Here is a 19,427-nt window from a genome sequence, read left to right as displayed (position 1 = left end):
CCAAACATTCAGCCTGCATTCAACAAAGGTGTCCTGAAATGCAGATACTGCGATCAACTACTTACCTTTGGGGAGCAAAGTGTCCTGCTCATGGTTCGAGCATTGGAGAACCATCGCTGCCGTTCCCAGCCCTAATTATTTTAGTTTTTTTTGCTCTTGTTGAGCAGTTTCCATTCCCTGTTTTTGTTTCTGTTCTAAAAAAAGAAAAAAGAAGGAAAAAAAAGTTATTTTCAGAACTACCTCCAATTCTCATCAGAGAGCTATATTCTTAAAAAAATGAAAAAGAGTAAGTGAAGTGGAGTGCATTGATAATGGAAACGAAAATGAGTAAGAAAGAACAGAAAGGTATGAGAGAAGAAAGGAAGTGAAGTAGGGGGACTGAAAGAAGGTGAGTGTTGGGAAGGAAAGTAAGGAGAAGGAGTGAACATGGGGAATGTGGATATTCAAAGAAAATGTTGAAAAGAAACGGGGGTGTGGAAGGGTAAGAAAAGATGCATTGCTGGAGTTGCATCATTTTTGTGACACACTCCAGCAATGCATCACTTTTGCACTTACAGATACGTCTGAAATACTGACATATCTGTAAGTACTTCCGACATAATATGTCATATATTTAATATGACGCATTACTAGAAGACTGAAGGCCTCATTTATGAGGTCATGCGTCACTTTAACGCCACCGGTGCGTCACTTTTTGTGACGCACCAGTGCTGTAAAAAATGCACCTTATTCAGTCATATTTACAAAGTGACGCATCTAGGTAGATGTGTCACTTTGTAAGCCCCTGCGCCACATTATACCTACGTCAAGTGTAATGTATGCAAAAGGGACGTATTGATTCAAGAAAGGGTCGTAGAGGTGACGCAGTGAAATCTATGAGATATCACTGCGTCACTTTTATGACGCTGTTGCGTCCAAATCTTACGCCTGTTTGACAGAAGGCGTGCAGGCCCTTTCACATGGGGCCTGGCCCCATGTGAAAGGATGCATTGCTGGAGTTGCATCATTTTTGTGACACACTCCAGCAATGCATCACTTTTGCGCTTACAGATACGTCTGAAACACTGACGTATCTGTAAGTACTTCCGACATAATACGTCATATATTTAATATGACGCATGACTAGAAGACTGAAGGCCTCATTTATGAGGCCATGCGTCACTTTAACGCCACCAGTGCGTCACTTTTTGTGACGCCCCAGTGCTGTAAAAAATGCACCTTATTCAGTCATATTTACTAAGCGACACATCTAGGTAGATGCGCCACTTTGTAAGCCCCTGCGCCACATTATACCTACGTCAGGTGCAATGTATGCAAAAGGGACGTATTGACGCAAAAAAGGGTCGTAGAGGTGACACAGTGAGTAAAACTGGGTTTTCCCCATGCTACGCTCCCCGGTCCGCTCCCCGGAGCACGTACCGGGCGCTCCCCCCGCGCAAATCGATTTTTTTTTTTTGCCCCGCGGGACCCTATTATAGCCCCCACATCAAACCTAGGGGGTCAGGGGGGTCTACCCTGCCTCCTTATGGTCATTTCCCCCTTTTCTTTTTGCCACCTCTTGTGTCTCGATCCTACCGAGTGAGCCAATTAGCTTTCTGTGCGCAAGTAGCGTAGCACGCCCGGTGCGCGTACCGGGGCTCGCCTACAGATATATATTTTTTTTAACCTAAATTACTCAAAATCCACTGGAGCACATATCTTGAGACATAGCAAAGGCACATCGGGCTACCAGTCACTACAATTTTGCCAAGTTTGGTGGAAATCCATTCAGCCGTTCGGGCTAAAAGTGAGTTCGACCGCCCTATGGAAATTAACATGGGGAAAACACGTTTTGGGACCCCCTTTTATCTCGGCCCCCGCTTGACGAATCCCCCCCAAACTTTTAGGGAAGGACCGGAGCTCCGCGAGGCAAATTTGAGGAAAGTTTCAGGGAGATTCGTCAACCGGCGCCAAAGTTATTCACAATAGAATTTTGAGATTTTGCATTGAAAAAAATCCTAACTATAACTACCTACTGGCGACCGCCAGCAGGTAATATATATATATATATATATATATATATATATATATATATATATATATATATATATATATATATATATATATATATATATATATATATATATATATATATATATATATATATATATATATGCTCCAAGAACCCCCCCCCCCACACAGGGAAGGAAGCGGCCGCACTCGCGTGGTCAGTCAAAGAAAATTCAGTTTATTAACGCACAACCAGTACGCGTTTCGGCGAACGTGCCTTTTTCCCCTGTTTCAACCTGATTACAGAGGCTGCCGCCATTTAAAGCATTTGAAAACAGCAAAATCACATTTTTTTCTCTCGTGAATTCATTAACACAGAAAAAGGACACATTTGACAATATTACTTTGGCGGCCATTTTAGAGTGGTTATATGCAGTTAAAAAAGCAATCATATCACTGCATAATGCTATACAATAAGTTGAAAATTGTGTTACTCGTAATAATAACATTTCAATTCAAAGTTTAAATAAATGGTAACTCTAAGGCCTTAAAGTCCTAGGCATCTAAATTATGCAAAATAACAACACAATTGAGCCCTGTATGGGCAAAGTCACTTTACCGATGGTGTGCCTAATTAATGCAGATAAAATGAAAAGATTATTCAAATATGGACATAACAATACATGGCACATTCATGCATCTCAGTCAATGACCATCCTAATTCCACTTGGTACAGAGGCTTATTTGTTACTGCAAACAGAGAAAACTCAACCTTATGGGCCTGAGGAATCATGACAGTATTAGCCCAAATGTATTGAAATTTCCTCTTCAGAATTGAGACCAAAGGGAATAATAGTATGCAGATCAATAATGTACCTCGATTCAAGTCTGCGTATTTTTTGTAGTCTATTTCCACCCCGTTCGCTCACTGGAACGTGGTCAATACAATAAAACTTCAACAATGAGCGGTCACTATTTTGGATTTCAGAGAAATGTCGGGCCACCGGATATGTGGGATCCCTGTTCTTGATGGCTCGAGCATGATCTAGAATTCTCTTTTTAGTAGGATGTTTAGTGCTGCCAACATAAATTTTCATGCAGGGACATACTAAACAGTAAACACAAAAAGGTGTGGTGCAAGTCAGAAAATGATTAATCTTTTTCGTGACATTTTTGCCTGACAACTGGAATGTTTGAACCTTTATCCTATTCTTGGCTGCCTTGCATTTTGAGCAGGGAAAAAATCCTGTCATAGCATCCAGCCTAGGGACAAAAGGAACTGGTTGATAATGACTCTTCACTAAATGATCTTTCAGTGATCTACTTCGTCTGAAAGTAATCTGTGGTTGTTCTCGTAAGTCCTTACCAATTACCAGATCTGCCTTGAGTATATGCCAGTTCCGAAGTGATATCTTTCTTAGTCCCTCGGCTTCTCCAGAGAACGTGGTGATAAATCTACTCGATTTTACATCGCATTCTGTGGGTTGTCTGCTTTCTTTCAAAAGGCTGCTGCGTGAAATATTCTTTACTTTTTCTTGAGTTTGATTAAGTAACCCACTCTTGTAGCCTCTGACCTTAAAACGATCAATAGCATCTGTTGCTGCTTGTTCAAAATCCATATCATTTGAACAAATCCTCTTAAGGCAAAGTAGTTCCCCATCAGGGATGCTATTCTTCAATGATTTCTGATGGCTGCTACTTGCCTCTAAGGTTGAATTACCCGCTGTGGATTTCCTAAACAGCTTGGTGCAAAGTCTACCATCGTGAATAAATACTTGCAGATCTAAAAAGGATACCATAGTCTGACTCATCTGTCCACTGAAGTGGAGGTTAAGAGAATTCTTATTAAGTTGGTCAATATAAGCCTCTGCTTGTAATTTGGGACCCTTCCAGAGGATAAATAGATCGTCTATGTACCTTTTCCATAATACAGTACAATTCACATGTTCATTAAAAGGTTCCGCCCAGGCCACATGCTTCTCCCACCAGCCCACGAATAAGTTCCCTTAGCTGTTGGCGAAACAGGTGCCCATTGCAGTCCCCCTCACTTGCCGGTTGTGCTGTTTATCAAAGAGAAAAATATTGTTGTAAAGAACAAATTCAACAAATTCCAAGAGCATTTCATTGTGCTCAGAATATTCAAGTGATCTTCCCTTAAGAAAATACCGGACTGCCTGCATACCCTTTTGATGATCAATCACGGTATGCAGGCTGGTTATATCTAATGTGATCATCCACATGTCCGGTTCCCATGGTATGTCCATAATGTTCTTAATAAAGTGAGCAGAATCTTGAATTTAGGAAGGCAAAGTTCTGACAAAGTCTGCAAGGAAATAATCTATGTACTGGGACATGGAGTCAGTTAAGCAGTCAATTGAGGAGACGATAGGTCTGCCAGGTGGACGTTTGATGTCCTTGTGTATTTTTGGCAAATGGTAAAATGTAGATGTTACAGGATAAGGGCAAGTCAAAAATGTATGTTCCTTGTCATTAATCATGCCTTTTTCTGCCCATTTCACAAGTAATTTATGATATTGATCAATACCTCTGATATAATCATCTCTGCTAACTTTTTGATAGTAGTTACCATCCGACAATTAGCTCATCGCCTCCTGCGTGTAATATTCTCTTGTCATCAATACCACGTTGCCGCCTTTTGTCAGATGGTTTAAATATTAACTGGTGATTATTCTGTAGGTCTTTTAGAGCCTCTTGTTGTCCTCTGGTTAGGTTATATTGTAGGCTAGACACTGTTGTTTTTCTCATTCTCAAGAGATCTTGATTCACTGCTTCTTCAAATACATCGATTGCGTCGTAAGCTGATGTTGGTGTAAAGGTAGACTTAGGTTTGAAATTCGTTGATGCCAAATCTCATAGGTTCCATCACATTCGATTGAGAGTCCTGGGAGTCAGTTGGTTCTTGACTAGAAATCAGTTGCATTGCTCTGAGATCAGTGCCAGTCAAGGTGGAAAGTTCAGTGTGAGCACTAAATGTTGCTTCAGAGGGTGGTCGATTTTCTCCTCTTAATTTAAAGAATTTTTGTAGTTTCAATATTCGGGAGAAAAGATACAAGTCAATATGAGTGTGGGTATATTCCAATTTTTTAGAGGGGCAGAAGGTCATACCTTTTTTTAACACACTTTCTTGATCTTTAGTTAGCTTGTGTTTTGTCAGTAGATAATGGAGAGATCTGCAGATCGTTCTACTTGAGCACGCCTCTCTGGCTGCGTGTTTGGGTAGCCATTTCTAGTTGTCGTCCTGTATCTGCCACCCCTTCTTGTCTTCCTGTTGCTCGACTTTGTCGGCTCTGTTGAGCCTGGGGTCTGCCTCTCCCCGCTTGTTGTCAAGAATTGCGCATTAGTTGAAAGTCTTCTAAAAAACACCCTCTGCCATTTAAAGGATATAGAGTTGTATCAGTAGTTTCCTCCCCTGATTGTTCTGTGTCAGTGCTCATAGCTGATTCCGATGTTTCCTTCGATTGTGTGTTCCTTGACGCTTCTCCTCTCAGGACCTTTCGTGGGGCATTGTATTTGCATGCAAAGGTAAGGATCCTTCCTTGTTCATAATCCTTCGCATCACGATTGAATTTCGTATGCTTTCTTAATTTGATTTTTTTTGATAAGCGATCAGACGGGTTTTCATTTTTTCGCGTAAATCAGCTTTGTCTGCTGTTTCGGTATTAGCATCGATTATGGCCTCTGTATCCGCTATTTCCTTCAGGCACTTCTCCCTGTCGCTTCAAGCAAACTTAATGATGATCTTTAACATCCCGGCGCTAGACTCAGCGGTATACTCTGCCCACTCTTCGAGAAGCGCAGGGTCCGGATTCTCATAGGAAGGGATAGTGTAGATACGTAATCCGCATAGTACTCTTTTTACCTCTAAATAACGCTGCAGTGAGGTCGCTTCCCACCATTTACGGATTTCACGTTCCATAAGCCTTTCCATTATAATCAGCAGTGCCTTAAGTGATTCAGTTTGTCAGAGCGCTGTATTGGGCTGCATTTAAACACATCATTAACCTCTTCATTTCTTGCGGTGTCTGAAAACACACAGGGAAGGAAGCGGCTGCACTCGCGTGGTCAGTCAAAGAAAATTCAGTTTATTAACGCACAAACAGGACACGTTTCGGCGAACGTGCCTTTTTCCCCTGTTTCAACCTGATTACAGAGGCTGCCGCCATTTAAAGCATTTGAAAACAGCAAAATACATTTTTTTTCTCTCGTGAATTAATTAACACAGAAAAAGGACAACTTTGACAATGTTACTTTGGCGGCCATTTTAGAGTGGTTATATGCAGTTAAAAAAGCAATCATATCACTGCATAATGCTATATAATAAGATGAAAATTGTGTTACTCGTAATAATAACATTTCAATTCAAAGTTTAAATAAATGGTAACTCTAAGGTCTTAAAATCCTACGCATCTAAATTATGCAAAATAACAACACAAATATATATATATATATAATATATTAATAAATATTGATTATATTAAATAAAAACATTAATTAAAAATAATTGCATTTTAATAAACATTTTAATAAATAAACTTAATTTAAAAAAGTTAAACACACATATTTAATAATTAATATATGTATATGTATTTACTTTAAAACAATTATTAAACTAATTATTTTAATATATATAAAAAACAATATTTTGTACAACTATTTTTCTGGCATTGATATTTTTTCAAAATTTGTTGTACTTCCCATAATAAATATAGGATGTGGATATTTTTAACATTGATATATATATACCTCAATATTGTGGTACAGGGATATTTTAGTTGTCAATATTCTGTCCGTGAACGGGCCTCATGCCTGTATCTGTTCTCCCAGCCGTAACATTCAATTAAACAAACTGTTTCTGTTTTGACAAATGCCTCTCGTCTTATGTTTTGTAAAGGAATTTGAACAAAAGCAACATTTTGGTTAGACAGATAGGAAGGACTGGGATCTCGTACCCAACTGCAGCTTATGGAAGAGACCCCGCCCAGATGGATTCATGTTTGTGCAAAAAGAAAGGTGGGCAGACACCGCAATTGATTGAAACTTCTGCTGAATCCCTGGGGCGAAGGTCCATCCTAAAGCCGCATTCACATAGGGTAAGAGACTACATCTGACCCTTAAACATAGTCTAAAGCATTTGGCATATGGTAAGCTAGGGAGAAATGTAAAAAGATAACCTGAATGCCTTACCACTGACAGGGTCTGGCATAGTTCCTATTTTATAGAGCCTAACTGAATCAGTCGTAAGGTGGCCTAGATGGAGTTCCCGGGGAAATACCCTTGGTTCAATAGCTAAGCATGCTAGCTAAGGTGAATATAGCCCTCGATGACTCCAATTACACTGATTTTTGTGACCTACCCATCCTGATTGGGTAGAGTTGACTCCCTAGTCCCATAGTTTATTAGTTCAATGTTTTCCCAGTGCTAAAGAGGTTTCTTAACAGCCATATTATCTGGAAGGAGTGTGGGTTGAACCTGGGTGTTACAGGACAGAGTTTGAAAATAGAGACAAAAATTAGACACAGGAAACTGGGTGTAACTTGTATGTGGCCAAGTGGGGCCAGTGATTCCAGAGTTATTATGATATGGTTTTCTAGACCTTTGCCTAGGAGCGGATATTGGAAAACGATCTAGCTCACTTAGGAATGTATTCCATGTTAGCCTTCTCTTGCTAGAGGATGATGAGAACGTACTAATTTGTTTTTGACTAAGCAATTTTTTTCTATCAACCGTTATTTAACTATATAATTGTATGTAACGATGTTGAATTGATTGTTTATTGAAAATTGAATTGAGTGAAAAATTGAAATTGTGCAGATGCTATTTTAAGATATTCACCCTATGTTGTAATACTACGTATGCATTTTTATCCTGTCAATATTGAAATGTTAATTCCAACTGTTTGATATAAAAAGTGTAAGCACTGAACTCCATAGTATGCAAGTTGCAAGTGTGCGCTATGTACAATTACCCCTACCATTAGACAAACAAAACTGCATAACGTCATTTGAGAGAGAGTAAGCACATGATCAGCTTTACAAATTTCATATATAATTGAGCATATTAGATGTACAATTACCATTGGACCAGAGCATTGAAAAGAGATGGAAAACAAGAAGAATACATCTAAATTATTGTTAATTGTGTATAAGTGCACATCTATTAAAAATTCATGAATGTTAACAAATTAGTAATTTGTGCTTTCTTTTCCTTTGTAGGATTAGTTTTGTTAAGATGGTTAAGTTTATGCTCTGTGGAACTTGTGTATTTACTCTTTTTTTTCATAGGGACAGAATAATTTAAATGAATTGGTGAAGGGAAGGTATGAGACGCTATTTGGAGTGAACATGTTTGCCTGTCAGTGGGATGAGTTGGAAAGATAAGAGGGAAGAGTTTGAAAAGCATGTGGGAGAATCCATAGTAGTCAGAAAACTTTGGGATGAACCAGAGTCGATGGAAAGGAAGGGGAAATTTCCACACCCCTACTTACACGGTGTAAAATGAGCAGCCTTGCATAAAGTTAACTAATCACACTCACACTTTTTCTTTCTCTTAATTCCTGCCACAGTGCAATTCATAAAAGAATGCATTTGTAATAAAGGTACGTGTGATCTCAGCACATTGTGTTCTTGCTATATCAGCTCTCTCTTTTATTGTTGATGTGCAGGTACAGCAAAAATGCAGTCAGAACGGGTTTCACAGGCCCACTATAATGGAAGTGAAAAGGTTGTCCAAGAAAAGGATATTGGAAAGACATTCAGAGATTTCCCAGTGGCATTGATGGTAATGACATAATTTTAAAAAAGTATACAATTATTAATACATCATGATTAATGGGTCCAGATTGTGAACAAATCTTAGTATGCTATCTGTGATCTTATCCAGATAATCATTCAATATCGTGTTGGAAGCAAATATCAAGAACCCAAAACAGGCCTTGTTTAAACATATTAAGTTGGACTTGGTATTTATGTATGCACTGAGGTGTTTCAGACTGCTATGTGTCAACCTTTTGTTCTATAGAGCTGTAACAGGTGTACGAGATCCTAAATGTAGTGCAGATAGAATTCAGTATATTATGGGCACCAAGTCTGATATTGTTAAAGTAATCCTCTAGCTAAAGGGGCTCAGTCGAAATCAAGCAGGAATAAGATGTCAGTTTCAAGCCCTTCTTGAAACATACATAGGGGTCGATTAAGATGTTGTTTGGAAAGCTTTCAGACCGAATCTGTTTCAGGACGGTTTCTAACCAAACCGTAATCGGGGAGTCTGACCGATCGATTATGACGGTTCAAGACCCCGTACGGTCGGACTCCCATTGACTTCAATGGAACCTTGTGATCCGACTGACTACACAGGCTCCCATTGAAGAAAAGGGTGTGTGTGGAAAATTGTGCCCCCTGTGACGGGCGCCCCTAAGTGCCTGCCACACTATGCATGGTAGGAAATAGGAGACCCATAAGCACCTGCACAGGCCTGATTCTTAAGCCCTCGGGTGAAGGGGGGCCTGCTACGGGCCCCCAAAGTCAGATTCCGACCGCCGATCTGTGCCAGAACAATCAATATGGGAAGGCTGTCTGAATCCATCATCTTATTCACTCGATCAGAAACATGGTCCGTAGACATGTCCGATCGACTTGGTTACTCCGAAAGATGCGTGTTGGACAGTCCGAATGGTTTCTGAACCTCATAATTGGTCGTTCAGGAATGTTTCTGAGTTAGTCAGAAACAAGGCTTCCGAATCGGATTCGAACAAACCGAATGCTGTTCTGAACCTTTCCGAACAACATCATAATAGACCTCATAGTTGGGATCTGTCTCCAGATGTGCCTCACACTTATACCTGAATAGGCTGTGTCCTGTCCCCACACAAAGGACTACTTAATCCCCTGTAGTGAGAATAGAGCCAAGATAGGAAGAGAGAACCCCTGTGCATGTCAAAGCCCTTCTTTGGGGTCCCCACATTTCCAAGTCACGGTTGGGTATAAGAACTGCACTTCTGATCCTATTACTTCAGTACACTGTGGACATGTGGATACTCTGCTAGGAAGAAAGACTGTTGAGATTCTGAAGGCCTGCCACTCTGCTGTACTGCTGCTCTGGAAGAACTGCTTTCTTGCAGTGTTGACCTGCTGCCCTCCTTGCCTGGGTGACTGAACCCACATCACTTGAACCCAGAACCAAAGTGCCTCCTAGGGCTTGCTGGCTTGCCTCCTATTCTGAAGTCTCAGGGACATCAAAGACTTTCAACTCACCTGCCTCAGCACTGGGTCTGTGCAATCTGGAGCGTTCCCAGCCTAGTGGTGTCAATCCAATCCAGGGCCCTTGGAAGTGGGTTTAAGTGCTCCTCCAGCAGAATCCACGTATTGCCGTTGACGCAGCAGTTCGGAACCAGCGCATCTCTAAAACTGCAGACACATCGCTGCCGTTGCAAGAATCGACTTCAACACATTGTTCACTGCATCTTGCAGCGACACCATTCCAAATCCATTTTCAACTTTTTACAGCTTGAAGTATACACATGGCCCTCACTGCACAGATCCATGATGATGCATCGTTCCCTTTGCACATTGCATCTCATCTTTGACGATGACAGATCACCACCTCTGCACCCCACATCTTGTTTTCGATGACAACGGAGCCAAGTTAATTTTCAGTGGGCAATGACTGGTCCCTGTATACAACCGGTGCTCCATCACAGTTGGCATTACCTTTTTGGAATAGTCCTGGTCTAGTGTGACCAGAGAGCCTGGGTTGGCACTTCATGTTTTTAAGCATAAACCTTCACTTTATTCTTTAAAACTTTTGTACTCTAGTTCTACCTATTGGGGTTTTGTCATTTTGGTCTTGTTTTACTCAAAAAAATAAGTTCAATTTTTCTAACATGGCGTGGAGACTTTCTTAGCGTTTTCACTGTGTTACTGGAAGTGAAGTTTTGTACAAATACTTTACACATTGCCTTTTCAGGTAAGTCTGACTGCTTAGTGCCCAGTTCCCAGGGGGCAAGCACAAGTTAATTTGGGGTGTTTTGTGACTTACTTTGACTAGGACTGTGGTTCCTGCATTTCTAACAAACAGTAACATTGTTTGGATGCAATGTTAATTAAGTCTTTTAAACAGAATGGGGGTTGGGAGAACACTGTCTCACAGTCCCAGCACAGTTCATCCCTTTGCATCCTGGTAAATGCAGTACACAGTTCAAATTTACTTCAAAATTGGTTGGAGTTTTTCACAAAAGTTGGTGCAGACATTGCTGTATATCTCTACACACGTGTTTCTGGGTTGCGCCCATCACCAGTAGAGAGCAGCAGTATTAGAGAGCAAAGAATAATCATCTGAAGTTGCTGGAAATGCTGCCGGGTTTCTCTCAGGTCACACTACCACTCACAGGCACACCGGTGCATCTCCGAAGCTCGTCAGCTTGCTGGCTCAAGGGAGCCTGTTAAACAGAATGGGGGTTGGGAGCACACTGCCTCACAGTCCCAGCACAGTTTGCCCCTTTGCATCCTGGTAAATGCAGTACACAGTTCAAACTTACTTAAAATTAGCTGGAGTTTTTTACAAAAGTTGTTGCAGACATTGCTGTATATCTCTAGACACGTGTTTCTGGTGGAGCCCGTCATCAGTAGAGAACAGCAGTATTAGAAAGCAAAGAAAAATCATCTGGGGTTGCTTGAAATGCTGCCAAGTTTCTCTCAGGCCACAGTACCACTCACAGGCACACAGGTGCATCTCCAAAGCTCGTCAGCTTGCTGGCTCATGGGAGCATTTTCAACAGTTTGGGGGTTGGGAGCACACTACCTCACAGTCCCAGCACAGTTTGTCCTTTTGCATCCTGGTAAATGCAGTACACAGTTCAAACTTACTTCAAAATTAGCTGGAGTTTTTCAATACAATTGGAGCAGACATTGCTGTATATTTCTAGACACATGTTTTTGGGTGGACCCCGTCCTCAGTAGAGAGTAGCAATATTAGAGAGCAAAGAAAAATCATCTGGGGTTGCTGAAAATGCTGCCAAGTTTCTCACAGGTCACAGTACCACACACAGGCACACAATTCATCAGTGTGCTCCCACCCCTTCCTGTTTAAAAAGGCTTCCTTGAGCCACTGAGCTGATGAGCTAGTGGAGATGCACCTGTGGGTCTATGAGACTTATTGAGACCTGTAAGAATTTTGGCAGCCTGCTCAGCAACCCCAGATCAAAATCCTTTTTTGATCTCTACTAATGACATATAAAATCCAGATACACTAATCTGCATCAACCCTGGTGAAACACTCCAGCAAAGTCCTAAGTAAGCGTGCACTGCAAACTACATTTACCATAATGCTTAGGGGCGAACTGTGCTGGGAGGTCAGCAGTGTGCCCGAAGTGGTATCTCGGCGCTGGGGGCCATTGGGAAGATTAAGCAAGCTATTGCCCAGAGTCGCATGGTGCTGGGCAGACCCCTGCTGCCAGAACTGGGGATTGAACTGTGATTTCCAGCATCCAGCGTCAGTCGCCATGGCCGCCGCGCCACACCTCTCCCCCAGTGGAACACTCCAGCAAAATCCCAAGAAAGCGTGCACTGCAAACTGCATTTACCATAATGCTTAGGAGCAAACTGTGCGGGGAGGTCAGCAGTGTGCTCCCACCCCTTCCTGGTTAATAAAGTCTTGTCTTGTCTTGCATTCCATGGGCTGTTGTTGATTCCAATCAGTATGACCTTTGTAATAGCAGATTAATTTCCTTGACAACTGCATTGACCTAGTAAATGATCAAATGAAAGCTGTTTCAGAAATGACATCCATGTTGATAACTTCAATGCAGTGGGGATTAGTGTGGTTAAATTAGGTAACCATGTAAAGGGCAGAGTTTTATTTCTGTTGCACCCAGCATCACGATCTTAGTCTTGTTTTCATTCAGACAAAGGAACCTCCTATTTTTCTAATGGAATACATTATGCAGACATAATGAGATGTTGGCCCGGCATGTAAGCATGATTTTCTTATGAAAATAGATTTGAACACCATTGATATACATTTGTAGGCTCAGCTAGTACTGCCTGTAATTGTCCAAGAGTAGGCAGCATATGGAGGAACCATTGTGTTAATTCACTGGTTGCTGTGTCAGATGCTGATACCACTGATCCTTTTCAAACTTGCTGACTGCAGGTGGAGAGGAAAGATCTAATCAACTCCCAAAAAATAAATGACTTCATGAGCCTTTTAGGAAGACGGTGTGGTCTATTGTTAGGAAGTCTTCATTAATGTGAGTCAAGGTAGAATTTATTGATCTTGCAGGACTAAATTCTGAGTAGTGATTGAGCAAGATGTGGTTACACTAAGTTTAATTTTGAAGCTGTTTTGTTAATTCTTTTATGCTTATCTTGCTGGGAAAGGCTGAATTGGAGCTAGATCAGTAGTTAACATTGCAATTTGGTCACCTGTTTTATTTTTAGGTGGGGTGCAATAATGAGTTGTTTCAGGGGTCTTGGAGTGACTCCATGAGGGTCCTCAATCATGAAATGTATTGTTTCCCACACGTATCAGGGCAAGACTTTGATTTGACACTTACATTTTTGGTCCCAAAACATATTTTTCATAGTCTTTGGGAGAAAGGTGGAGAAGGAGGACTGAAATAAAAGATGTGGGTCAGACATGTATTGGTATGCAAGATTTTATAATTTGGATTAGAAGAAGTAGTACTTCCAGTGCTGTCTGGTTGCACATATTTCTGTGTCTTATTGAACCAAATATGCTTCTGCATTGTCTTTCACTTATCACGCATTTCTTTAATTGAACATATATACACTTTGCCAGAAAGTGGGTTGTTGGTTGACTGTGGTGTGAGCTCTGTTCAAGCAACAGCCACAATCTCTTGCAGGGTGAACAGCAAAAAATCACTAATTTAACCTGTGCTTAACCATGGGTAGCTTTGCACAAAAAGCAATCAGGCTTAACTTATCTCATACTAATTTAGAAAATAGGGTACATTTGAATACATTATATGACACCAAAATAAAAAAAAATCCAATCAGTAGAACAGGAGTTATAGACTTTAAACTTTTTTAGTAAAAACAAGTGCCTAAAAGATCATAACGCCAACTGCGGACATTTATTTACGTGAGACTGAGTTAAAGTAAAAAAAATATGGGCAACCGCAATGGAATGCTGGTCAGATAAAGAAGTGGATTAGGCCCGATAGGCGCTTACATGGAAGACATTTTGACAAAAACGTTCTGAGGAGGTAACATTCACAGAGGCAAGGATTATGTGGTTTCGAAGGAGGGAGTTTCACTGCCAGAGATCCTTGGGATGAATCCAGGGTGAAGATTTCTATTTTCAGATTTAGGGCCTGATTAGGATGCTAATACCGCACGTCTGACCACTGCAGCCATGCTTCGATTCCTACCGCAGAGGCGGGGAAAGCTCCGCCCTCCATAAAATCATGCAACTACCTCTACCGCGGAGGTCTCATTGTTGGCAGTGCCCCGCTCCCCTGGTGTGTGGCTGCAAGTGGGTTCAAATGCACAGGAAACATGTGCAGCTGTAAACACGTGTATGACATAAGTAGGGATATAATTACATAAACAGAAAGAATCCACACAAGAATGTTTCTAGAATGGTCCCCACAGTGGTGGAGAGTTCTCAGTGTTCCTTTAGTACCCCTCACACACCAAAAGGACCCTTGGTGTCATGCTTCATCATCGGGGTATTCGCACCCCTCTATGGGAAGCGGCATGCTACTAACCGACGAAATACGTGGGAGCACTTAGTTGATGACTATGTGTGGTGTGTGGAGGGGTTATGTGAGTGGTGGGTTTGAAGTGAGAATGGTGAAAGAATTAATTTTCAGGTCACTGAAGCAGCATTTGGATATTTCAGAAATATAATACCATTTGTTCCTTTTTTGCGTTCTTTTCCTTTTCTATTACAGGTATGCATTGCAAATATCTATGGAGTAAAAATTAGGCACACATCAGCCTCGGACAACCAAATTAAACCATTTATGTTTTAATAAACAATGTCATTTGACATCTAGATGTGAGTAAGGTGGGGATTGTGCAACCCCGTCCTCAAGAAGATGCTTTGCATCGAAACATGTTGACACACTCATGAGGTGTTGTACATTATCATACATATATACCTCAACACCACCCTTTTAACAGAGCCAGCACGGAGGCCCATTAAAATTTACTAGACTTCACGTGCAAGGCCCTTTTTCATTTTTTCACCGTTCTCACTTCAAACCCACCACTCACTTAATGACATAAGCTCTCCACACACCACACATAGTCATCAACTAAGTGCTACCACGTATTTTGTTGGTTAGTAGCACGCCGCATCCCGTAGAGTGGTGCGAAGACCCCGATGATGAAGCATGACACCAAGGGTCCTTTTGGGGTGTAAGGGGTATTAAAAGAACACTGAGTGCTCTCCACCACTGTGGGGACCATTCTAGAAACATTCTTGTGTGGATTCCTTCTGTTTATGTAATTGGGGAGACCAAATCCACCTAATTTTCTCTCCTTTCCCTTTTTGTTGTATTTAATATGTAGTGATGTGCCTGGTGCACCATGTACCCCATTGCTGGAGTCTGGCGATAGATGCACGGTTCAGTCAATGGTGATATATGCCAATTGAGGACTTACATAGATTCTGCCACTCCCAAGACTGTCTTCCTCTGGGTTCAGCTGCTGAGGTGAAGGATGAGCCTAGAAAGAGGGATCAATGCTGGAGACTGCCAGGGAGAAGGGAATCAGCTGAGTGTTCACCCCTTTTCCTATGTTTCAGACGACTCATGTCAGACGTTGGATCACCAAGGTCAGGTCGTCGGGAACCCATATCATAATCCAGATGGCAGTCGGATCTCCCTGTTCAGCCCTATGGCTGCTATTTTTCTTTGTCCCCAACTTGGCAGTCGTAGGAAGGCTGTCAGAGTCTGTCGTAGTACATGCTGGATGCACCGTAATCCGGAAGTCGGACTGACTGCTTCTAATGAGACCACATCCGACAGGGCTGCAGTATACGGTTCAACTGACATCCTCATCAGGCCGACATCTCCTTTTTGTGAGTCAAAAATCTCTAGCTGGATGAGGCAGAGGGCTGTAGCAAAAGACAGTTCCACAATGACGTATGACCCCTTGGTTGAGGACCGCTGAACAGGATTTGCTGCTTTGTAGAAGAATATAGCAGGAGAATCCGCGTAAATGAACTTGGGGCGGGTAGGCGAGCAGGTCAGTCCCATCCCCTCCTGGTTCTTAGAGCTGTTATGGGCCAAAAATATTCAAAGTCCTCAGTTTTGGAATTTGGCCATCTAGGCACATTTAGCACTACAACCAAGGGTCCGGGACTGGGGGTTCAGGAATCAAGCAGGGTCCAGGTCTGAGTATAAGGTGGTGGGAGCTTTTTGGGTTCCTTTGTCTCTGAACAGAAGGCCAGCAAAATAGTCCATGGAGTCACTCTGGAAGTCTTGGGTGCGGGTGATGATGGAGGGCTGGCCTCTGAGGTTTTAAGGCATGCTCTAAGCAGCAAAGCAGTCATTCCAGGTGTGGCAAAGCAGCCCTTCCAGGTAGAGCAAATTACTTTGTCTGCAGTGTTCACAGCAGACAAAGTTCAAGAGAGGTGGCTGGGGAGAAAGGCGCACACGCTAGAGTGTCAGTAACATTCACAGTTTTGTTAATCAGCACAAAGCAGCAAAAGTATTGGTGATCAAGAAGGAAGAGAAACCACCAATCCCTCTTCTGTTGGAGCAAGTCCAAGTCATCACGTTTGCGAGCCTTCCCAAACAAGTCCAATAAGTTGTTTATAACCGATATCCAGTATTCCTTTTCAATAGATGGATATACATTTCACTGCCTCTTCCGACGTGTTTCGTCTCAGCTGCAAATATGCCTCAGACATTATCAGGACTACTAATAATAACAAACATAGGATTTCAGAAATATTCTCATAATCACAGGATCAGAGCACTGTCACCCAGTTCACTGAGACCATAATCACTGCATGAGCATTCTATGTGAATTATCATCAAGAAAGGGAATTTTCATGCTCTTAATTAGTGATGGCATTGATCTAAGCATAAGAGGCTTTGACCAGTTATGTTCTACAGAACAAGTACATACTACACCCCAAACTATGTCCAAATCAAAACAAGCAAGTCATAAAATGTAAGAGAAAGTTTTCCCCAGTGATGAAATGATTCATGTCAATGGCTCACCAAATCTAGTATCCAACCACAATAATCCAGTAATACAAACTTCACTACCTAAAACATGATATGTAAATTACTACACCAGCCAGCTATGTAGTTTTAAAAATGACCGGTAACAAAAGGTATGTATATGATCTCTCAACTCATGCATCTGTCATACATGTCTTTGTATAGAATGAGCCTGAATATTTTGTCGCCTCTGACACTACAACATTTTTAATACCACGACTATTGCTGGGAGCACATGTGTTTTCAGCTCGAAAACCTTCATGTATTATTCGCCTTTATTTTTGTTTACCTGTTCCTCCTTGTCCTGCCCAAACAAAGAATATTTTACAGCAGTACGTTCTTTTCTGCTGTGAAAGGTCAGTGATGTTATCTAACAGGACTACATCAGAGAGCTTGGATAGGACATATTTGGAAAGGGGCGACCACTCGGTCCCCCCGAACGTATGGTGGAGTACCCCGATCCCCCCGGGAGGCCATCTTGGGCGGGGGGCGAGTCCCGGCTGGTATGCCCGAAGCGGCGTAGCCGGGGCGCGCCTTTTCCCGCCCTGTAGGGGGTTGTCCTAGATGCTGACGCCGCCGGCCACGCCCCCGGGGGGCAGGCGGAGGCGGGTTTACGCCCGCCCGAAGACGGATAAAAGGAGCAACAAGCCAAGAAAGCATCCTCTTGTTCCTGTGCTCTGAAGCTGCACCTCCCCGCTGCACGTGAGCTCGAGACGGAACGAAGAGCCAATTTTGAGTGTTGTAATCTTTCTCTTTGTCTTACAGATATCTTCGCTTGAGAATGCCGGGCAAGAAGGTCGGAAAGCGGGTCGGTACCGATCAGATGCTACGCATGCTCATAAAGGAGGTAGCCGATTTGAAGAAGCAGATGGCGGCTAAAGACGGGGAGGGAGGACCGAAGCGAGTCATCGGACCAGCTTTGCCGGGAGTAGTCCCTAGCGGGAGAGGCAAGAGGTCAAAAAGGGGGGCACTTGGGGGGGAAACCCCGGTTCCCGATACTCCACGTGAGGAGCCAACCTCGGTTCCGAAGGAGGGGCATCCGATCCCCGTGGTGGTCACCCCCGTGAACGGGGAAGATATGCCTCCCGAGTTGGCGGCGCAATTGGCAGCGTGGTTGGGGAAAGATAGTAAGGGCGCCACGGCTGACGACGCCCGGGCAGTAATGAGACAGCTGCGGGAATCCAGAGAGGCCGCGAAGGCACCATCTTCTGTTCCCCCACAGGTTCCGGCGGCTGAAAGTGCAGCAGGCCCAAGTTCGGCGGCAAGTGCGGGATCCACTTCAGGTAAGCGGCCATTGCCGATTGCGGGGGAGGGGTCTGTACCTTCTCGAAGGGAGAAGATTGCCCAGCATGTTCCACTGGAAATTAAGGAAATGATTTGGGCGGATAAGTATGTAAACATGTTTTCATTGCTTACCGACCATTACGAGATAGAGCATGTGAAGAGCCAAAAGGAGCTCATGCATCCGAGTGTTTGGCGCGCGAAAATGGCCGCCTTTAAGGTTGACGAAAACATAGGTACTTGGGGCAGAGCGTGGGGCATTTTTACCTCCATCATGGGTGAGCGCAGGCCCGAGTTGTTGACCGAGTTGCCTATTTATCAGTCACGTATCATGGAGTATTCCCTGACGTACGGGGGCAATCAGTGGTTCTGTTATGACAATCTTTTTAGAAAGGCTAAAGAGCACAACCCAGTTCTAACATGGGATTGTTTCGACTCTGTCTCATGGCAGAAAATGGAGAGTTCAGGAATGCTAAAAGTGCCATTGTCAGGGAGTAATGGGGGTGAATCTTCCCGCCAATCCTCTGGGACACCCTTTCGGACAGGTGCAGGTAACGAACACCACTCGAAGTCGAGTGGCAACACAGGTAAAAAGGGGATTTGTTGGAATTTCAACAGGGGAAAATGTACGAGGCCCCAGGGGTCATGCAAGTTCAGACATGAATGCGGGGGGTGTGGGCAGTCATCCCATCCTGAGTCCATGTGCAGAGCCAAGACGGGTGATAACGGTGGAAAGGGAAGCGCCAAACAGGTCTGAAATAGTCCGAGGGGCGCCTTTACCTACTCCGATTGATACCATGGCAATGATTCCTTGGCTCAACGAATACCCGGATCATGCTTCCGCTGGGGTGTTGCGGGACGGGTTTTCATATGGTTTCCGCATCCCAGTGGGGGATTTTCAGGGTGTAGCAAACTGTAAGAACCAACTGTCGGCCTTGCA

General features: G+C 42.9%; 1 protein-coding gene across 3 annotated transcripts in view; it reads left to right on the top strand.

Annotated features, from left to right (window-relative positions):
- LOC147726898 (solute carrier organic anion transporter family member 4C1-like) overlaps positions 1-19,427 on the top strand; it is a 575,548-nt gene that overhangs the window by 209,095 nt on the left and 347,026 nt on the right. For all 3 annotated transcript variants that reach the window (XM_086960969.1, XM_086960968.1, XM_086960970.1), the window contains exon 6: positions 8,672-8,787. In XM_086960969.1, coding sequence (XP_086817095.1) covers positions 8,672-8,787 — 116 coding nt within the window. The remainder of the gene's footprint in view (positions 1-8,671; positions 8,788-19,427) is intronic.

This window comes from Lissotriton vulgaris, chromosome 3_1 (genome assembly GCF_964263255.1).
Source record: "Lissotriton vulgaris chromosome 3_1, aLisVul1.2, whole genome shotgun sequence".
Classification (NCBI taxonomy): Eukaryota; Metazoa; Chordata; class Amphibia; order Caudata; family Salamandridae; genus Lissotriton; species Lissotriton vulgaris.
This window is presented reverse-complemented; position numbering and strand designations above follow the sequence as displayed.